This window comes from Xenopus laevis, chromosome 9_10L (assembly GCF_017654675.1).
Source record: "Xenopus laevis strain J_2021 chromosome 9_10L, Xenopus_laevis_v10.1, whole genome shotgun sequence".
Classification (NCBI taxonomy): Eukaryota; Metazoa; Chordata; class Amphibia; order Anura; family Pipidae; genus Xenopus; species Xenopus laevis.
In genome coordinates, this window is record NC_054387.1 from 65,266,891 (window position 1) to 65,289,621 (window position 22,731).

General features: G+C 36.2%; 1 protein-coding gene across 1 annotated transcript in view; it reads right to left on the reverse strand.

Annotated features, from left to right (window-relative positions):
* LOC108701836 (low-density lipoprotein receptor-related protein 1B) overlaps nt 1-22,731 on the reverse strand; it is a 676,036-nt gene that overhangs the window by 453,986 nt on the left and 199,319 nt on the right. The window contains exons 4-5 of the mRNA XM_041576281.1: nt 18,352-18,471; nt 13,254-13,382 (exon numbers count right to left, since the gene is read on the reverse strand). Of these exons, the coding sequence (XP_041432215.1) occupies nt 13,254-13,382; nt 18,352-18,471 (249 nt within the window). The remainder of the gene's footprint in view (nt 1-13,253; nt 13,383-18,351; nt 18,472-22,731) is intronic.

Below are 22,731 nucleotides of genomic sequence, written 5' to 3' on the forward strand. Positions count from 1 at the left end.
GATAATGGCAAGATGTAAGAAGTACTGTAAGTGGTACTGTATGTCCTGCTGAGTAAACAAGTGTAGAATTTAGGAAAATACTACATACTTTTTTGTTTTAGCTTTGTTTATAGATTTACTGCTGTTTTAAAATACTGTGCAACTGAAAAGTTCCCATAAAATGTGAATTTTTAAAAAAATATATTAAAAAGGGACCTTTCTGTTAAATTGCTGCTAGTTTAGTTTATATTTTTTTCCTCCCATCTCCAGAATCAATTTATTATTTGAAAATGAAACATTTTAGGTGTTGGCAAGAGTGTCTGATCTCTGTCTCAAGGACAGAACACAATCCATGCTTTTAACTAATGTAGATATATATCGTTGTAAGGACAATGTGATAAGCAAAGTGCTGCAAACTATGCTGTAATTAATTGCATTCTTTTCCATCTTTTTAATTATCAGGATATTTTTTGTGTTAAAGAAATTGCATACATTTCAATAAAATCCCTTAAAGCAAGCCAACAATAAATGACTGTTTAAACTGCCAATAAATTATATTTCAGGTGGTTTTAATAGATTGTGTAAAGGGGCCAAGATTAGAAATATCTAACATTAATTCTGAAATGTGTTATTTATGTTTTATTTATTGTTTTAAAATAAAAAACAAGACGTATCTTAGAATAGCGTTGGCATAATCCAAAGTGTGCTGATCTGTCAAATTTTAAAGGTGTTTACAGATAAAGGTGAGAATTGACATCTGGAAAGCAAAAAGCTCCCTTCAATTTATGGCTTTTCTTTTGCACCAATACTTTTTTTTTTTAACGTTTAAACTTGGCCATATGTCTCCATAATTATGAATATTTGGGACAATACTAATGCTGCCAGGTTACACTAAAACAGCAAGTTGAGTTTGCAACACTTTTTATATAATATTTTTTGGTGAACAAATAGAAAATCCATTTGCTTCAGAGTTAAAACAGAATGAACTTGATGTTTGCTTTATTGACTTTTGATTTGTAAATACTTTTATTTATTGCTTTGTTGCTTAACATTTTATTGCAAATCCTTTAGGGGGTTATTTACTAAAATCCGATTTAACTATTTTTTTTTAATAAAAACAGCTTGACAAAAATCCCATCCATGGTTTTACCTTATCTATCATTAAAATAACTAGAAAAAATTTACTTTTCTCTCGAAAACACTCAATTTTTTCTGGTTATTGCCCAAAAAACAGAAATGTTTTGGATTATTTGGGCTAACCCCAGCGCTAACCACGATATCTTCAAATTGGGATAGGGACATCTGCCATTGACTTATACATGACCTCGACAGGTTTGAGATTGCGGATTTTCGGATTCTTGCTTTTTGCACCATCAGGGTATAATAAATCTAGAAAAATTCTAGTTTTTTTTCCCACAAAAATTTGAGTTTTCCCCCCCAATAACTCAACCAGTTTGAGTCGAGTCAATCGAGTTTTAATAAATAACCTCCTTATTGTAAACTAGTATTTTATTATTGTAAACTCTTGTTTATTGTAAAAACCAATTGTTCGTGTCTACAATGGTACAAACCCTCTGTACAGTAAATAATTATTAAAATACACCTCATGGCTTAATTTCCCAATACATACTTAGTAAACATATATCTATAAAAATAGGGTTGGACTACTGAACATCTTTTTCTTTTTAAATATATGTTTAATTTCATTCTGAAGGCCTTTAAGTCCCTAAAAGTTAAAGGTTATAGGATGACTAATCTGAAAAATTTATTAAGATTAAAAAATTCTTTTGAACTTTTCTTGGTACATTTCTCTGATGAGACATGTTGCAGAGTACTGCATATACATGTTCTACATATTAACTGCATATTTTTTTATTTTTTTTTTATATCTCATTTGAATTTCCTCATAGATGGAAAAAGTTTTTCCCAGCCTCACAGAATATAACTGGGTGTGGTTTTCTCAACAACTATTAAAAATCCAGATAGTTCCAGGAACTAGGAGATGGCTGTTGTGAAGAGCTTACTTTCTCCAGCCATACCTTAAGCAGGACTATTTGTTTTTGAGGATGCATATTTGACTGCTAGAAAATAATTGTTTTATGCCTTTGGTGAGAACTATATAAAAGTGAGAGCACACTACACTGTGCTGCTTTTAAAATGTTGGGTCAGGTTTCAGATTTTAACTACACAACTTACACAATATGCAGAACAAATATGAATGAGATTCCATAAATAAAGCAATAAATACCAATTACTATAAGCATAATATGACCAATTAGCTGCGCTGTATAGACAAAATTGGATCAACATGATGGGGCCGATTCACTAAGGGTCGAATATCGAGGGTTGATTAACCCTCGATATTCGACTGGGAATTAAAATCCTTCAACTTTGAATATCGAAGTCGAAGGATTTAGCGCAGATAGTACGATCGAAGGATTATTCCTTCGATAGAATGATTAAATCCTTCGAATCGTTCGATTCAAAGGATTTTAATCCAATGATCGAAGGAATATCCTTGGATCAAAAAAACTTAGGAAAGCCTATGGGGACCTTCCCCATAGGCTTACATTGAGTTCGGTAGGTTTTAGATGGCGAACTAAGGGGTCGAAGTTTTTTCTAAAGAGACAGTACTTCGATTATCGAATGGTCGAATAGTCGAACGATTTTTAGTTCGAATCCTTCAATTCGAAGTCGAAGTCGTAGTCGAAGGTCGAAGTAGCCCATTCGATGGTCAAAGTAGCCCAAAAAACACTTCGAAATTAGAAGTTTTTTTACTTCGAATCCTTCACTCGAAGTTAGTGAATCGGCCCGATGTATAACAAAAAACACTTGTTTCCCCTTATATACAAATTAGACATATTTATGTATTAAAGCCTACCTAACCAGATTGTGCCACATGATTATATCATTGTAAATTATGGGCAATGATCAGAAAGGCACCATGTGTGTTGGGGGCAGAACTGCTAAAATTGCTGTCTCTGATATAGCACAATATACCAAGTACTTTACCCCCCTAGTATGTGGAATACTGTGTCTAATTAATTCTTTGCGGATGCATAGCAAGGTGTATGTATTTTGCTGTAATTCAGTTTGATGAAGTTACTTCTAACACAGAGTAAGTTCTCAGTGAATTAAATCTTGCCGCAGATGGAACATGTGCAAGTAATCTCCATGTGCAATTACAGGCTAATAGAGCCTGATTTTGCCTCCATGCCCATTGTCATGGTAAAAACAATTAGAACAGGAATACTGTCAGAGGTGGACACTATCACATAAATAAGGACTCTGGACAAGGCAAGGAATGGAGAATATTTTGAAAGTGATACTGACATATTCTGTAAAAACAGGGACATATCATTATCAGTATAAGAAATATGCTGAAGTTCAGTGGAGCAAGCATTCCAATTCATAAATATAAACCGAGAACAAGTGCAACTGTCAAATGAGGAAGAGCGGATGGCAACGTCCAAGTGAAGGAAAAATGATAGAATGTGATGTGATCAATTGAGTTATGATGCCCTTAACCTGTATAAAACCCTTAGTATGTCAACATAAAATTACCAACAATATGTCAGATTCAATTCAGTGAGAAAAAGGTATCTCATTGTTTATCACGGGAAAACGTATGGATGAGATTCAATTTGAGAAGTAAAAGCTTTTGTCCAAATTCAGTTCCAGTTTTCTTCCTATAGACTTAAATGAGTTTTCACTTGATAAACAGTGTGGTAAGTTTTTCTGAATAGAACTGAATCCCAAATTGCTTCTCATCCATGTGTTTTCACATGTATTTTCTCACTGAATTTTAATCTGCCCCATTATCAGGACTGTATAAACTAAAATTTAACAGGGTCAAACATAGTACAGGGATTTAGCACACATTATAATGTTAATCACTTTTAGTTAAACTTCAAAAGGCGTCATTAGAAGTTAAGGGCCGGGTGCAAATTGAAAAACATGGGTGCAAGGCTTCATGTTTTTTCAGTTTTGCACCCTGCCCTGCACTTTGCACTTTATACAGTGCTGCCTACATTCAACAGCACTGCATTCGTGAGTCGCATGTCATTCTGAGGGAGCACCAGTGGGCCCAAGGTGCACAACAGCCCCGTCATCACCACCTGCCCTATGACAGGCAGTATGGACAGGACTGTCTGACACCATGCTGGAATTTTAATTCAGTGCAACACGTAGGGGCCGATTCACTAACTTCGAGTGAAGGATTCGAAGTAAAAAAACTTCGAATTTCGAAGTTTTTTTTGGGCTACTTCGACCATCGAATGGGCTACTTCGACCTTTGACTACGACTACGACTTCAAATCAAAGGATTCGAAGTAAAAATCGTACGACTATTCGACCATTCGATAGTCGAAGTACTGTCTCTTTAAAAAAAACTTCGACCCCCTAGTTCGGCATCTAAAAGCTACCGAAGTCAATGTTAGCCTATGGGGAAGGTCCCCATAGGCTTGGCTAACTTTTTTTGATCGAAGGATATTCCTTCGATCGTTGGATTTAAATCCTTCGAATCGTTCGATTCGAAGGATTTAATCCTTCGATCGAAGGAATAATCCTTCGATCGTACGATCGCACTATTTGCGCTAAATCCTTCGACTTCGATATTTGAAGTCGAAGGATTTCAATTCCCAGTCGAATATCGAGGGTTAATTAACCCTCGATATTCGACCCTTAGTGAATCAGCCCCATAGAGTTCCGGTATGTCCAATAAGCAAGTGCATACTGAAAGGAGCTTGATTTTGTGCCTCTTAGTGCTCTAAGACTTTATGCATTTGAGGCATAAGGGCCCCTGATCTGATAACCCTCTGGCAGAAAGGTCAAATAGTAATCTGCTAGTATTCTGGACAGTAATCTGTACTTTTAAGGACCTTATAGGCGGACTTGAGTAGATCCATTATACAGTATGAGAAAATAAGACAGACGAAAATTTGCATTTTATTATAAACATTTCATACACTTTCCTGCTTACACAATTTTTCTCGCTAAATGTGTTGTTAGGATCCAGAAAGTAAACAGCAATATAACAGGAAATATGTGAAAGAAATGCAGATACATAAAAAGTTCCCCATGGTTAACTCCAAGTAAATGCCCATTATTCTTTGTCTGTATGCTTTCTGCAGCATGTGGTATGAAAACATTTGCTACTGACAGTGACAGAATGTGAGGTTTGATTAGTGCCAACAATCCTAACTTCCCAGCATTCTTAAAATATCATCTTGGAAGCCTTCCCAGATATTACATCTTTGCAATATAAAAGAATGAGGCTGAACATAAGGGTGGAGTTGTAGGGGTTTTTGTTGCCAGTTTTTACCTTACTCTGCAACAATGGAAACAAATGTCCTTAACAAGGAAGCTGCTGAATTATTCCCCCTGCATCTTCCCTCCCTCCCTAAAATGCATTTACTACAAAACGGTGCCTATTGTTATTGTTGTTAGTTATTCAGAGCAGCGTTATGCTTAAGGGAAATGCTTATTCCATAGTTATAAATGCTGAATTTATTATTAAAAGGGCACTATACTTTTATTTTTGCATTCTTCCATTGTATACACTAATTGATACATAAAAAGAGGGGGTGCATTATCCAGTCTTTTGTCTAACTTTGAAATTCTTACTAGCTCATCTAGCCAGTAGAAGATGTCAATGTCTGTCAAGCTGGCTGGTCCTACTTTCTTCCTTCACCTTTCATATCCATCAAACAAGTAGCCAGAAATTAATGTGGGGCCATTATTAAATATATAGCACTCCACCACAGGGACACTTGCCTGGATTTCCTCACAGATACCATATTTTTATATTCCCTTAAGTATTCCCTTGTTATAAACACAATTCAAAAGTGAGAAGTTGCCTCAAAGGGGTAAATTTATCAAAGGGTGAAGTTCCGCCACTAGAGTAAAATTCCGCAGCTCACAATTCATTTCTATGGGATTTTGAAAGGCATATTTATCAATGGGTGAAAGTGAAAGTTCACCCTTTGATAAATACACCTTTAAAAATCCCATAGAAATTAATGGAAAGTGGCGTAATTTCACTCTTTGATAAATATACCCCATAGTCTTAATAGGGAGATACCTTAAAACTATGGAAATACATCATTGCAGACTGGCACCAAACCAGACCAAGTAGTTGAAAACCATTGAGCCACACATTATTGTTTAAAAGTATTTGGATTCAGTTTTCATTATGAATAAAATAAAAAGTCTTGCACTTTTTGTGTCACCAATGGACACTAATTTAGGGGCAGATTTATCAAGGGTCAAATTGAAAATTCAAAGTAAAAAAAATTGAATTCCAAGCTATTTTTGTGTACTTTGACTAGGGAATAGTCCAAATTTGAAAAAAAATTGAAAAAAATTTGAAAATTGGAATATCAAAATGTATCATGTATTGTCTCTTTAAAAATTTGACTTCAACCATTCGCCATCTAAAACCTGCCAAATTGCTGTTTTAGCCTAGGGGGGACCTTCTAGAACCCATTTGGAGTCAATTGGTGGACTTTGAAAAATCAAAGGTTTTTTTTAGAAATACTTTGAATCAAATTCGATCGAATTCAATCTTACTTCGTTTCGAATGATCAAATATAGCCTATTTACCCGCAAAAAAACCTTTTATTTCTTTAATAAATTTTGTGTTGACTTTATAGAAGTGTCACTGTGAAAACTTGACTTTTTCCAATTATAGGACGAAAACCCAGACTTGTCAAATCCTGTCATATCCAGTGCAAATCACAATGTCAAGAAACAACTTCAGGGACATCTGCCATTGACTTCTACATGACCTTGACAGGTTTTAGAGGGAGTTTTTCACATTCAGATTTTAAGTAGCTTTGGGGTATGATAAATCTCTAATTTAAAAAAAATATTCCCCTTAAACACCTCGACAAGATAAATTTGAGGTTAAATAAATGGGTCCCTTAATCAAAGACAGCCTATAATTGATCCAGTTTGGTTACAGTCTGCAATGATGTATTTCCATGCAAATTCCCTCTGCTGAAGGTCTGGGGCATGTGCACCCAGACCCACTGTTGTCAGCGGTAAGTGCATACACAGAACTCACTATTTGGTTAATCATAACTTTAAACTATGCCAACTTACAGTGCTGTAGGTAGGAATGAGTGATTTTTTCCACTGACACAGCTTTGTTATGATGTTGTTAAGCCAGGGGGAAAAAACACATTTTGACTTCAATGCATTTGGCACAGAAAAACTTACAGACAATATACCCCCATGCATTTGGTACGAGAAAAAATTTGAGAAAAAGAACAGATTTACTAAGGGTGATAGCATGCTAGGGGATTAGTCACTTGCTGTAAGTTTGACCTACTGCATTTGACTAATCTCCTGAAAATGCTTTCCCACTGGCAAAAATGTAAATTACTGCAAGGGAAAAATAAGCTTTATTTTAGGTAGCCTGAGGTTTCCTTTCTCCTCGGGCTACTTTGGAAATCTGAAGCGACTAGTGTTATATGTTTCCCCACAGGTGATTTACATTATTGCTGATGGGCAGGAAAATAGGGACGTTTTGTTGCCCACGGTAGGATAATGATTTATCAGGAGTGACAAAACGTCCTGTGTGCCAGGGACCTCATGCATTTGGCATGAGAAGAAACACCACTTGACTCCAATGCATTTGAAAAAAATGCTTGTTGACTTTTTTGCATTTGGCATGAGGAAAAAGCTCAAGAAAAAATGTGCACTGGTTCCAATGCATTTGATGTGGGAAAAATGTTTCCACGGTTTTAAACCTTTCAGTGATGTTAAACGAGGCAGTTTTGCTTATCACTCAGGGGATTATTTACTAAACCTCAGTTGGTCGGCTTTTAGGGGCAAAAACTCGAATTTTTCATGGAAAAAAAACCTTTTGAGATGTATTGTACCCGATGCTGCAAAAAGCCAAATCTAAAAATCTGCCATTGCAGATCTTTCAAGGTCCTGTATAAGTCTATGGGGGAGGCACTTATGTCAATTTGAAGTTGTCATGGTCTGCGTTGGGTTTAGCCCAAAAAGCCGACTTCCCGGGGGTTTTTCAGGCAAAAACTTGAAAAATTTTAGTGATTCTGGAAGAAAGCTTGAAAAATTAGATTGATTTCGGTTTTAGCTACATTTTATTATTTTAGCGTCATCCAATAAATTCAGGTTATTTTATTAATAGATAAGGTAAAATTTGAGGTTTAGTAAATAACCCCCTAAATGTAGGCATTCGCCTGTTTGTAGCTACACAACAACAGAAATGTTTTATAGATCTTGTTAATATTGCACTGTAGGATTTGGTCCTTAAAAGGAATATTGTTGGGGGAAAGCATTTTTTTTTTAAAAAAAATGCATCAGTTATCCAGCAGAATTCTGCACTGAAATCCAAAGAGCAAAACAGGTTTCTTTTTTTTTTTAATTTTAAAAATGTCCCAAGTGCCCCCAACCATGTGACTTGTGCTCTGGTCACTCTTTACTGCTGTAGGAGTGATATCACCTCCATTTCTCCCCCCCAGCAGCCCATCAACAGAACAATAGGCAGTTAACCAGACAGCAGCTGCCTGACACCTCTGCTGGAGGATAAGTTTGCATTGCATCCCTAGTCCCACATAGGGGTAGACATGAAAATACTCCGCTTTTTCCTGCTTGGGTGCTATTTTCATGTCTACCACTAGCTGCCAAGGAGCATGATTTGGGTCATATTGAAGTACAATGAGAAGGGATAAACAATAACTGCCTCAAAACAGTTCTTTCCTGAAGTCCTGGCTCCTTCTCAAAGTTCAGAATCAGGCACAATGCACTGACATGGCTGCCTCCACACTAGAGAGAGAGAGAGTTGGTGGATACATAAAATAAAATCATATCCCCTCTTGGCTTAACTGTTGATTTTAACCTGAGAGCCTTTTTGCTTTGATGCTAATGTATTTGCATTGTCCTAATTGGCTACAATTGACACTTGTAACATTGCTATTATGGCCTTAGTATCAACATGAGACAATTCTTCAGGACCATAACGTTTCAAACTTCAATTATGTGGGACTTTAAAGAGCGACTACCCGGAAGTCTTGTCATCGCTCGTGGAGGAAGCCTGTTGGCGAAACGCGTTAGTGGTGAACTAAGGAGGTGTAGAAGCGAGAGTTTCAGAAGCAGACACATGCGCCGTGAAACATGAGAGACGCTAAGAGAGAGACACAACATAATTGCAGGGACTGCCTTTGATTTTACATGCCGTTTTACAAAGAACTTTGTAAGTGTATTTTAAATTATTTATGAAACATTGTTCAACGCTCCTGCACGTCACTTTTTATTGCCCACATAGGGTTAAAAAAGGTCGAAAGCGGGGATCAAATACTTGTTTTCTGATTAACCCCTTAATCTTATGTGCTTTTGTGAGTATAATTGACTGCTAGAATCAACGCATTTATTCTAGTGTGGTTATTGATACTACCCTAATCCTCTTACACACAATTATTCACTGCACGTGTGTTGTAACTATAACCACTTCACTTTCTATATCAATCAGATAGGGCACACTGATTAAAGCTCCTCTGAAAACCTCTGGGTGTGAATGGTATTTAAGATACTACTCTATGTTATTTTCTAATTTTATTTTTCTGTTTTTCCCCACTCATTACCACTGGTAATTTGAGGTGTACAGCAATTCTTAATGAAATTCTGCTGATTGAAGGTTGAAGAGAGCTCTACTATATCGCTGGACTGGGGGAGCACTGGGTTTGAGATTCATTTTTGTATCAATGTTTATAAAGTTATTTACAAAGGTTCCTGCCTTAGTGGTGCGTGAAATCTAAGGTATCTAACACATAGGGGCACATTTACTTAAGGTTGAATATCGAGGATTAATTAACCCTCGATATTCGACTGTCAAAGTTAAATCCTTTGACTTCGAATATCGAAGTCGAGGATTTATCGCTATTCATTAGATCGAACGATCAAAGGAATAATCGTTCCATTAAATCCTTCAAATCGAACGATTCGAAGGATTTTAATCCACCGATCGAACAAAATTCCTTTGATCAAAAAAAGCTTAGAAAGCCTATGGGGACCTTCCCCATAGGCTAACATTGAGGTTCGGTAGGTTTTACTATCGAAGTAGGGGGTCAAAGTTTTTTTTAAACAGTACTTCGACTATCGAATGGTCGAATAGTCGAATGATTTTTAGTTTGAATCGTTTGATTCGAAGTCGTAGTCGAAGTAGCCAATTCGATGGTCGAAGTAGCCCAAAAAAAGTTCGAAATTTGAAGTATTTTTTCTTCTGTTCCTTCACTCGAGCTAAGTAAATGTGCCCCATAGCATGCATTAGGATTAATTTCATCTGTAGCCAATTAACCTTCCTATATGTTTTTGAGTGTGGGAAGAAGCCAGAGTACCCAGGGAGAACATACACATTATTTGCAACCACTGCGAACCACTGAGCCAGTGTGCCATTGATCTGTTTAACTAAACTAACATGAGGGACATGGAGAGCTATGTGAGCTATAGCTATGCTGAATGAAAAAGAAAATGTGGTTAAAAGGTCAAAATACATAAGAAAATCAGCACTGACTACATTGATTCTAAGACCTCAGAGGAGCTGAGTTCAGGACTAGCCATAACTTCTCCCATATTATTAAAGATTTGGTATCCCCAGACCTGGCACCTTTAACCCGATTACAGCCCCCATAATAGTAACATTGTAGCTGAGGTCAAAAAACACACACATATCCATCAAGTTTAACATTTATGTCCAAATGATACCTGCTAAAAAATAAACAACTGAAGCCATATCAAATTTGTATCATAGGAAGATGTTTCCTTTGGGAAACTTACCATTTTCAGATATATCTAGTATTTAAAAGGAGAGTTTCCAGGTAGTTCTGTATCTTTTTTCACTAAATGCTAAACTGAAGTATACATTAAGGGATAGAGACGTTCCACTGTGAGTGATTGGACACTTCATGTGTGTATTATCTACAGGTTCTCTCTACCATCCTTCCTGTCTTGGTCCAAAACCATCAACAAAATTGACTTGATAGCTATTGTATTTATTAACTGATTGTATTGGAACATCTTGAAGTTTCATCCTGAGAGACTGTAGTAAGATCCAGACTAACCCTTCGTCCATCTGTAATGGGGGGGTTGCATTTTGGGGTGAAATCTCCTAATCATAAACATTAACAAAGAGGTTTCTTTTCTATAAAGCATGGCAATTAAATTGCATTTAATGTTATAAAATATAAAAGGAAACACTGAGAGGCCACTGAATCAGATGCTAGAAGGTTTAAAGAACAGTTCTGACAGTGCTTGGTCTGTAAAAATATGAAAACATTTAAGATGAATCTTTTTTGTATGTTAAAATAAATTATTTCAAAGCAAATTAAAAACAGAAGTTATTAGAACAAGCAAATTATACCATAATGACAAGCAAAGGAGGCCATGTTAATTTGTCAGTCCAAATCTTTGACACAGCTAAGTTGTTTAATTAAATACTGTTCATTTCAGGCCCATTTTAATTGAACCTTAATGCATATCGGGAAAATAAAGCTATTAAAACTGGAAATTGTTGAACTTGTGCTAACCATTTATTTAAATAATGAAGGTAGCTTTTTTCATTCAATTTTCTTCCGAGTGTACAGTATTTTCTTAGCAATTGAGAGAGTTGTACTTGTTGCTGTTTAGATTTTAAATGGAACAACAAAAAATTCACATAACAAATTCAAAGGAAATAGGTTTTTTAAAGACCACACATTTCTGACCTAATTGTATGGCAGTTTGTGTGTGGTCTTGCATAATGATCACACCAGAATCCATCAGCTAAAGAAAACAAAATGATATTTAAGTACCTGGTAGAATTCAAATAATGCAAAACCACACCCCTTAGTTTACTTAAAGGACCAGTAACATCAAAAAATGAAATTGTTTTTAAGTAATAAAAATATTAATACGGTGTTGTCACATGACTTGGGGCAGCTGGGAAATTGACAACATGTCTAGCCCCATGTCAGATTTCAAAATTGAATATAAAAAAATCTGTTTGCTCTTTTGAGAAATGGATTTCAGTGCAGAATTCTGCTGGAGCAGCACTATTAACTGATTCATTTTGAAAAAAAGTTTTTTTCCCATGACAGTATACCTTTAATAGGAAATCCCAGCCAAACTACATTAAATACAGTAACATGGGTATTAGTATTTATAAATAGCGATAAGTGAATTTCTGCTGTTTTGCCAAAAAATTTGAGAATTTCCCGCAAAACTCACAAAATGGCGAAAAATACGCAAAACTCGAATTTTGATGCCCGCATCAGTTCTGACACTGTCAATTTTGATGCTGGCGTTAAAGTCAATGGGCGTCCGAATAATGTTGACGTGCAATGGTTTTGACGCAAGCGATTTTTCCGATGCGTGTCGAAATTCTTTTGACACAGGCGAATTTTCAGGTGAGTTTTGTGAATTTATGAAATGTGGAAATTTGCTGCGAATTCGCGCCATCACTATTTATAAAATCTAGTGTTTGGGGGTTATTTACTGAAATCTGAATTTATCTCATATTTTATTTGAAAAAACCACGAACAAACTCCCATACTCAATTTGACCTTATTTATTAATAATAATAAAAAATAACCTAAATTAATTGTATCATGGAAAAAACGCTATAAAATCCAGCAATAACCGGAATCACTCTAATTTTTCAGTCTTTCTTCCCAAATTGCTTGAATTTTTTCGTATTTTTGCCCTAAAACCCCAAAAAGTTGGATTTTGGGCTAAACCCAGCACAGTCCAGGAAAAATTCAAATTGAAATAGGTGCCTCTCCCTTGACTGGACTGAGATGGCTTTTTGCAGCATCAGGTATAATTAAAAAAAAAAGTTTGAGTTTTTGTCCCAAAAAGCCCAACCAGATAAATTTGAGGTTTAGTTAATAACATAATATTTGGCCACATCAAGTAAATAACAGATTTAGAACATCCCTAATATCTACATGGTTCTTGAAACATGAAAAGCACACCCTTAAAATACCATCGACTGGGGCATTTTTGGGTTGTCAACCTTTACACTAACTAGACTAAACTTTGTTGGTTGTCAGTCTATGTTCTGAGTATATCAGTCCCTTATTGCTAGTTATACCCTACATAGAAATATGGTCTGTTGCATATTAAAAGATTAAGCTGTGGAGGATGTTTTAATAAAACAAGTATACTTGTCAGCTCTCTTCTCATTTACATGAAAAATAAAAGCTTCTCCCTCTGCTCCCACCTCCCCAGAGAATTCTATAATCATATTCCGAAATAGGGTTGCTTACCATTTTTTGCCTTGCAGGACTTATTGTCAGATTGAATTAAGTAACCTTCAATACAGCTGCATGTGTAAGATCCAAGTGTATTTCTGCAAGTCTGACTGCAGGATCCATATGCTGCACACTCATCGATATCTAAAATAAACAAGTAAATGCAAGTTCAGCACAAAGGTTAGACCTGAAAGGCATCCCAGTATTTCACTCTTCTCGATATTTATATTTCTGTTTTATGAACTTGGAAATTGTACTCTGCATTTTATGCTAATGTTTTAAATAAAGTAACATGTATTAAAGGTGCTGTGGAGCTTTGTTCTTATGCCTTGCTAAATATCCTTACCCCTGCCAACTCTGCTCTGCTAGGGACCCTGGGTCACAAGGCCCCAGAAAAGAAGAGTGCCCTAAAGGAACCATCCCTTTAGTAAAAGCTGGAGAACAGGGACCTACTAACTAGTCTCTACAGTGGTGCCAGTGTGTTCTGCCTATGAAAGTTTTTGCTTAATCTACTTTATCTTATTTGGGGCATATTTATCATTATCAAGGGTCAAATTAAGAGTTTATGGGAGTTTATAAAAACTCCCATGAACTCGAAATTCAAAAAAAAAGACCAATCAAAAATAAAAATTAGAATTTTTCAAATTAGGGTGAAAAGGATCCACCTGCAAACTCGAATCAAATTCAAATCAAATTCAATTCGAGTTTCTTTACCAAGAATAGTTGAATTTGAATCCTTAAAGGAACAGTACATGATAACTTGCTAAATATGGCCAATAGTGTGCTATACGAGTATCTCCAAGTTATAAAATAAACCTGTGTTTCAGGTTAAACTCACCTTTGAGTTAACTTTAAGGGGCCGGTTCATCAATAGTCGAATATCGAGGGTTAATTAACCCTCGATATTCGACTGGGAACTAAAATCGTTCGACTTTGAATATCGAAGTCGAACGATTTTGCGCAAATCCTTCGATCGATCGATCGAAGGATTTTTCGTTCGATCGAACGAACGATTAAATCCTTCGAATCGAACGATTCGAAGGATTTGAATCCAACGATCGAAGGAAAATCCTTCGAACATAGGCTTCCCCATAGGCTAACATTGACTTCGGTAGGTTTTATCTACCGAAGTAGGTGGTCGAAGTATTTTTTAAAGAGACAGTACTTCGATTATCGAATGGTCGAATAGTCGAACGATTTTTACTTCGAATCGTTCGAATCGTTCGAATTCGAACGAATTTAACCAATTCGATGGTCGAAGTACCCAAAAAATACTTTGAAATTCAAAGTTTTTTACATTCGAATTCTTCACTCGAATTTTGTAAATCTGCCCCTAAGTATGATGCTGAGTGATATACTGAGACAATTTGCAGTTATATTTAATTTTTTATTACTTGTGGTTTTTGAGTTATTTAGCTTTTTATTCAACAGCTCTTCAATTTTCAATTCAAACAGTCGGATTCCTAGGGTCCAAATGAACCTAGCAACCATGCACTCATTTGAATAAGAGACTCTAATATGAATAGGAGAGGGCCTAAATAGAAAGATGAGTAATCAAAAGTAGCAATAACAATAAATGTGTAGCCTTACAGATTATTTCTTTTTTTTGGGTGGGGTCAGTGGCCCCCATTTGATAGCTGAAAAGAGTCAGAAGAATAAGGCAAATAATTAAAAAACTATAAAAAAAGATGAAGTTATAAAGTTGCTTAAAATTGGTCATTCTATAACATACTAAAAGTTAGCTTAAAGTAAACTACCACTTTAAAAACCTCTGGAATTAGAATATCTTGATTGTGATTTGTGAAGTGTAATCAGAGATTAAAAAACATCTCTCCCTTTCTGCACACAACATAGTCAGAGCCCAGCTGAGAGAATTGACCATGGTGTAATGGTGCTCTCCTGCAAATCAAGCTTAAACCTTGTTTTGGGCCAAGAAAGGGTTATTTACAATATGTTTAACCTTTTACTGCCAAAATGATAGGTGGAGGAGAAAGCTATCCCTATTTAATAGCCATGTTGCTTCCAAAGTCCTGTGTGTTCTCTGGCAGCCTCATATTCAGACACAAGTCTGCTGATAGAATGTGATGTGATGTACAGTAGATGCAATACTGTTATTTTATATTCTTAAGGGGGTGGGATTGAAGGGTAATGCACTGAGAAGAAGTATGAAGGGTTTTTCAAAGGAGAAGATGACAAAGTGAGAAGGATTATGAGGCGATGAGCTCATAGTGGTCCACTGCTCTTTTCTTTCATACAAGAGGAATATAGAAAGCAGGAGTGCATACATGATATTCTGGGAGAGGGAAATTAAGTAAATATGTTGTATTTGATGCAACAAAGAAGCACTTTTAATGCAATTTTGACAAATTCATGATACTTGCATCAATATGCACTCCTGCATTCCCCACATGGTTGCCAGTGCATCCTACATCTTTCAATTAATGGTGCACACATGAGCCTAATGCTGCTGGGGAATTCTGGAGCTATGGTGACCTACAGGCCTATACCTGGCATTTGATCCAGGGTTCCCAAAGCAGGTTGGATTAATAGGTGCTCTGAAAATGATTCAGTCCCCACTTTGAAAATGCTAGGTACAACTTGTGCCTGATTTTCATCAAACGTGCTAGTTTGTCAGAAGCCCACAGAGCACCCCTGGGACAGGTGAAGCGGAGAGGGGCATGACTGAGGGACGAGTAGTACAATAAGGTTGTGCCTGGAATGCTAGGCATTCTGGGGATTGTAGGAAAAGGAAGGTGAGGCTTAAGGAGAGGGCCTTAGTTATTAAATAGGGGTGAGAGAGGCGGGAAGAGCCAGGAAAACAAGTGATGGTGGTTAAGCCTTAGGCTGGAGAATGGGTAGGTTTACAGGAATACTGTTATTGCAAAGACATGGTTAAATGTTATATGCAGTCTTGTAATTTTACACATGTCAAATCGTTACTCATTGTTTTGATAATAATAACGATGGTTTTTTGGTGGATAATTTTATCAAGTTTTGAATAAGGTTATGGAATAAAACGAGCTGCGGCCTTTTCACCCAAAAAGTCTTATGGTCGATTATTTAGTGGGGGTTAATACAGATTTTGGGGAACGACATCGAGTTATACTAAGTCATGTTTTGATCAGGTGCAATGGAGGTGGATGTAAGTCAGAGTGCCCACAGTTATGCTGGCATTATAAAAAATAATAATAATAATAATTTGTGTCCAAAACTGCATCGTGCACCCTGAATTTGTTTTTGTAAAACAGTATAAGCATGAAAAAAAGTATAAGAAGAGCAGTCAGAAACGTATTGGTAGGAAGTTGAGGAAGGAGTTGGTATGTAAAGAAAAAAATAGAAGAACCCATCATGCAGCTAAGAGCAGGTTTTAAGAAATATAAGTGATATAATAATATAGAGAATAATGTTCTCCATACTGTAATATATAAGTATATTATAAGTCACCAAGGAATGCTATGACAATATACTGTATATGAGTTCTACTATTCTCATATTTTACAACAGGGGTAACATTATCTTTTGTCATGTGACACAAATTAAGTCACAAAGCACTATTTATACATATATATTTATATTTAATATATATTTTACAGGATGATCTGAGTATAATAATTATAATAATAATAATGATGATAATGGTCTATACTTAAGTTAACAGACTATACGTCAATCTTGTTTTAAAGACAATTTCAAAAGACTGAAAATGTGATGTTGCTATAACACAGTGAACAAGAGCATTTGTTCTATCTCGAGTTTTCTTCAGGGTATGATGTGCCAGTTATGTTCCTATTTATAAAAAGTGTAAAATCTGTACAGTCATTTTTATAGGTACAAGTGCAGAGGTTCTGGATTTCTTAAGCAGGCTGCAGTGTATTTTTCATTTGGTGATAACTATTGCAGTGATCATAAATAGTCACGGCCACATCATGGTATGAAAATGATCTTGCTCAATTTACTCTCCAAAGTGCTAAGGGGATTTCAAGGTAATACATAACATCACTTTACAACTTGCATGCATGATAATGCAGCATCCAAGCCACACATTCATTTTGTTAATACATTTTTTCAGCTTCTTTAGAAATAAAAAGTTATTGAGCTAAACCCACAAAATGAAGTGATGGAGACTTTATCATGGTGTTGCTCTGAGCTTTTTAGCAATTTATGAGATATTTGCATTATAGCTTTTGTCTTAACTGATAAACAGTCAACCCAGGGTTTGAACTGAACTGAATCCAGGAATTGCATAAAAAGTGCATAGACAGATAAGGTTTTTTACCCACAATGCAATGTTTCACCCATAATTTTAGTGCAATTATGGACTTGAAGGGGTGAGGTGCCAGAAGGAATTATGGACAGTGCAATTCCGCAATGTTTTTTGATGCAAATTGGATGCAATTGCACCAGACATTTTCTAAGACTGAGATTCATTTCCAACATTCACCATCATAAGGACATGTGAACTTGATTTTTAGGCACAAGTGTGTACCCTGGAGCTTCCTCAATTTTCAGAGATGGTGGTAGCTCCAGGTTTACCCTTCATCAATAGATGCACAGCTCTCAATTGGGTACACCAGTGGGATGGATCAAGCATCTTTTGTCATATGAAAGGTCGTTTTTGTGCAATGACTGCTGGGAAATTTGCATGACAGTGACTGCTCTTACAATCATAAAGGGCCCATACTGACTTGCTACAGACTTCTTGTGCTAGTCATTTTTCTAATAATAGATTTCATTTGGTAACATTATTTATAGATCTTCTGTGGCTTTTTATATATTTAGGGGTTTCCATCTAATCCATCTGTTGTTGAACTGAAAGCCTGTAAAATACTAAACACAATCTTAGCTACTAATTACTTTTATAATATAGAGAAGACCATCTAGATTAGCTTTTTATGCCCCATGATTTCCATACTCAATGAGAGGGAGCCCTAATCAGCAGTTAGAGTTGATGAAGAATCCATATCAGATTAATTTATGTTGTATAAAATTACTCATAAGTGAATGTATATACACAGCTAAGACTACATCTATAGGTTATTCTAAAAGTTGGTTGGGGATATTTCTCTACAGGTGTCAGTGTCACTTCATAATGTAAGGCCAAAGAAAAACTTACCTGTGCAGGTCCTTCCATCTGGTCCTGTTTCATACCCATCTCTGCAGTAGCACTCAGTACCATTTCTTGTTATTGCACATTTATATTGGCAATTTCTTTTCTGACATGTTGTTTGCAGTTCTTAAAAAAAGAAAGAGTACACATATGTTTATATTATAAAAACATAACAATGCATTACCTTAAAAAGCTTGAAAAAACAATGGCGCGTTCTAGTTACAGGCCCGGACTGGCAATCTGTGGGTTCTGGCAAATGCCAGAGGGGCTGCTGTACGGCTCCATAGAAAGTTACCATATAGTGGGCTGGTAGGAGGCTGTTTGGGCCTCGGTTTACTTGGAATGACAGGGTCTATTTTGACTCCCAGTCCAGGCCTGTCTAGTTACATAGTGAACCACTGTGCTATGGAGCCAAAACAAATCTGAGTGAGTAACAAATAACAAAAGATATGCTGATACAGGTACAGTATGAGATTTCTCATCCTGAGGCCAAATATTCAATATTCAGAAAGTTTTTACACAAGTTGATGCTTTATTCTCACATAACTTTGATTTTTGTTAATATCTTGCCGTGTAATGCCATTACATTTCATTGCTCTAATTTGGTGTAAATATAAACATTAATGCAGATGTAATAGTTGTAAAGTAGATTCTCCTAACACTTTATAATGCCCCAAAATTCAAATCTCCACTTCTTAATGCTTCATTTACTAAAACAGATATTATGTTATATTATTTTATAGCAAAGCAAAGTCTGAAACTGAAACACGTAAACAAGGAAGGTCATTCTGAAATAATTTTTCTAATGCGTTTACAGTGAGTTGTTTACATTTTTAAAAGGTTGTCTGGATATTACAGAGAATAATCATTTTAATGAAAATCAATACAAATAAAGTTGTTTTCCTAATTCTAGAAAAAAAAACACAACAGATTTGATACTAGAAAGAATACAGTTGTTATATTCAAACACAGGCTAGAGTGACTTGGTTTCTAATTTGCGGGCGTCAAAATTCACCCCGGCGACAGTTGTCGCCAGCTTCAGAATTGTTGCTGGCGTCAAAAGAACTTTGATGGCATTTTGACATCAGTTTTGTGAATTTATTCGCCGGTGGCAAAACATGGAAATTTGCTGCGAATTCACGGCTGGCAAATAAATTCGCCCATCACTACTAGTGACAGGTTTACTGAAATCAAATGGAAGACTGCAAGTTGTAAAAATGCTTCACTCTGCAGCTAGCTGGGCTTTAAAAGGATCTTCAAGTAGAATAAATTGAAGGGGAATTAAATTTAAGTAATGTATGCCCTATAATAAATGTTTGCTATCAAAATCTACAGTCAGTATATATAAAAGAAGGGTTTACATTTTGCTCAGCTATAAGGTATGACAACATTTCTCTTCCTGATTTTTCAACTATGTTTATCACTTCAGTCATTTACCCTTCCTTACCTTGATAACATACCTTTTTAACCATTCGAGTTCCTAGTTAACACTTCTCTTAGGCTTGATATTCAACTACTCCTCACCATAAGAACTTATTTTATGCAGTGCTTTACAGAGATTGTTCATCATTCACATCAGTCACTACCACAAGGAGCTTACGACATGAGGTCTCTATCACATTCACACACACTAAGATCAATTTAATCAGAAGCAAATTAACCTGCCTGTACATTTTGAGTGTGGAAGGAAACATCAGTATCCAGAGAAAACCCACACAGACATGGGGAGAACATTGAAACTCTTTGGAGGTAGAATCCAGGCAGAATTGAACTTGGGACCCAAAGTGCTACCCACTGAGTCACCATGGTACTCATCAATTTGATGTTGATGCTTTTTCAAGTTTCCCCTTAGTTTTATATTGTTGCATCTATATCACACTTTTCCATGCTGCTACAACACTGTTGTGGACAGGAGTACATTGTTATCATAATAAATGCACCAGCAAAATCTATAATATCGACTGCAACTGACTAATACTGTATTTCAAAATACAATCCATTGCTTCTTATGGGTAAGGAGTTTGGACCAGAGTTGAACTATTGAGCATGTACAGTACCAGATCATGGAAAGGTTCAGTGTCAGAGCCACAAATTGACTCTTTCCAGATTTGCTTGTGGATATAATGTGATGACATCCATATCAGTGTAACTCGTTAAACAAGGGATGGGCAATAACATTTGTTTTTTGGAGTGGAAACCTTTTTGGTCATTGTATATGTTTTAGCAATTTAGGTAAGATAAGGAGATCTGCCTTTTTTACTGATTATATCAAACAGTAACTTTCATACCAATATGAAATAAAATTTCTGTACAGCATTAAAGGAAGCAACAATGATGGAGTGCAGGTGGTCAAGGCGTGAACCTGAAGACTGGTGCGAATAGCACACATGGTTTCACTGGAGCCCATGTCTCAGGTGCTACATCAGTGCTAACAGGATCAGTGTTGTCTCCACTGGTGTTTTTCTGTCAGCCAAGGAAGCAGCACTTGTGACAATAGCTTTAGAGTCAGAACAGCCTACAGTGCTTAGATTGCACTTTTGCTTCTAAATAATGGTGAATCTTCCTACTAGACCCCCCCCCCAATGCTAATAACAGCAAGTGCTGCAAAGACACAGTCATATAAAAATATTGAAAGACAGAATTGGAATCAAGACACTGAAATAAACAAGGAAACTAAAGATTTTAGACACATTTACATAATTTGGCCATTGGAAGATTTACATAATTTGGCCAAGTATATTCACAATATCTCTCATAAATGTTATTTTTTAGCTGTATACAATGTTTGTAAACTGGCCAAAGCATACCTGTTTACTTCTCCCTGTATACCAAATGCTTATTTTATGGCATCAGTGAAAGGTTGAACTTGATAAACTATTGACTTTTCTTCATTGATACATGCCTATTGTAAAGTCTGCTTACCTCTTCCCTCTACAAAGACAATTTTTGTCTGCATGATTGTACATTATTTCTCTGTGCAAAAGGACAGGACAGTGTTCACTCCAAAAGAAGAATAATGATGTGAAACATTGATATTCAGGAAAACATTACAGTCAAAGAATCCTTTGAAAAGACAACGTATGCTACAAATGCAAATTGTTACTGGTTTATTCTGTTTCTAACAAATGAAACCCTGAAAAAAAGCCCTTTTGAATTCTTTACAATCATTGATTTAAAGAAAAAAAGATTGTTAAGTTCTCTAAAAATGCAGATAATTTTAACACCAACAATGAAAAGTTGTGAAATAATGTCTAACACTAAGGGGCACATTTACTAAGCTCGAGTGAAGGATTCCAATGAAAAAAACTTTGAATATTTTTTTGGGTACTTCGACCATCGAATAGGCTACTACGACCTTTGACTTCAATTCAAACGATTCGAAGTAAAAATCGTTCGACTATTCGACCATTCGATAGTCGAAGTACTGTCTCTTTAAAAAAAAATTTGACTACAGTTTAAACCTACTGAGGTACAATGTTAGCCTATGGAGACCTCCCAAGCACTTTTCTAAGCTTTTTTTTATCAAAGAAAAATACTTCAATCGATCGCTTAAAATTTTTCGAATCGAAGGATTTTATTTCGAACGATTTTGTTCGATCGTAGGATTTTATTCGAATTCGAAGGATTTTACTTCGAGGGTTTATTAACCCTCGATATTCGACCCTTAGTAAATGTGCCCCTATGCAAAAGAAAGTATTAATTTGTAAGGTAAAGTACAAACTCGTACAAACTCTCACAAACCAAATCCACAAAAGTACCACACAATATTGAATAGTTAAACTATTACACTATATAAGAAAAACATAAAAACAGCATAACTCTTTATATGTTTTGGATGGATAAAATTACAATTAACACAACACATTTCAGTACCACTGGGCTGCCTTTCTGAAATTAATCTGTCATTGGCTTAGGAGATGATTTTTCATTTTTTTTATCATGTTAAATGGAATGGTTGGGTCAGGCCCGGATTTGCGGCAAGGCCGCATAGGCCCGGGCCTAGGGCGGCAAAAAAATAGGGGCGGCATGCCGCCCAGCCGCATTATGGGGACGCGTGCGTCCCCATTCATTTACAGCAGCTGCGCCGGCGTTTTTTCGCCGGCGCGCTGGGAAAGTGAGGTGAGGTGGGCGCTAAGACCGCGCGTCCGCCTGGTCGGACCGCGCGGCCTAGGGGCGCGCCTCAGTGAAATCTGTAATTTATAAATGCACTCACAATTGCAGGTACTTCAGAAGTAATGCAACCCTGAATAATAAAAAGTGTTCTACTTTAATAAACCTGTACAAATTTGCATCAAAAAACAAGTGCAATTGTGTCTGCTTTGGTGCATAGATTCCAATTACACCCAACGCATCTTGGAGGGTGACCTCAATAATACTGTAATTATT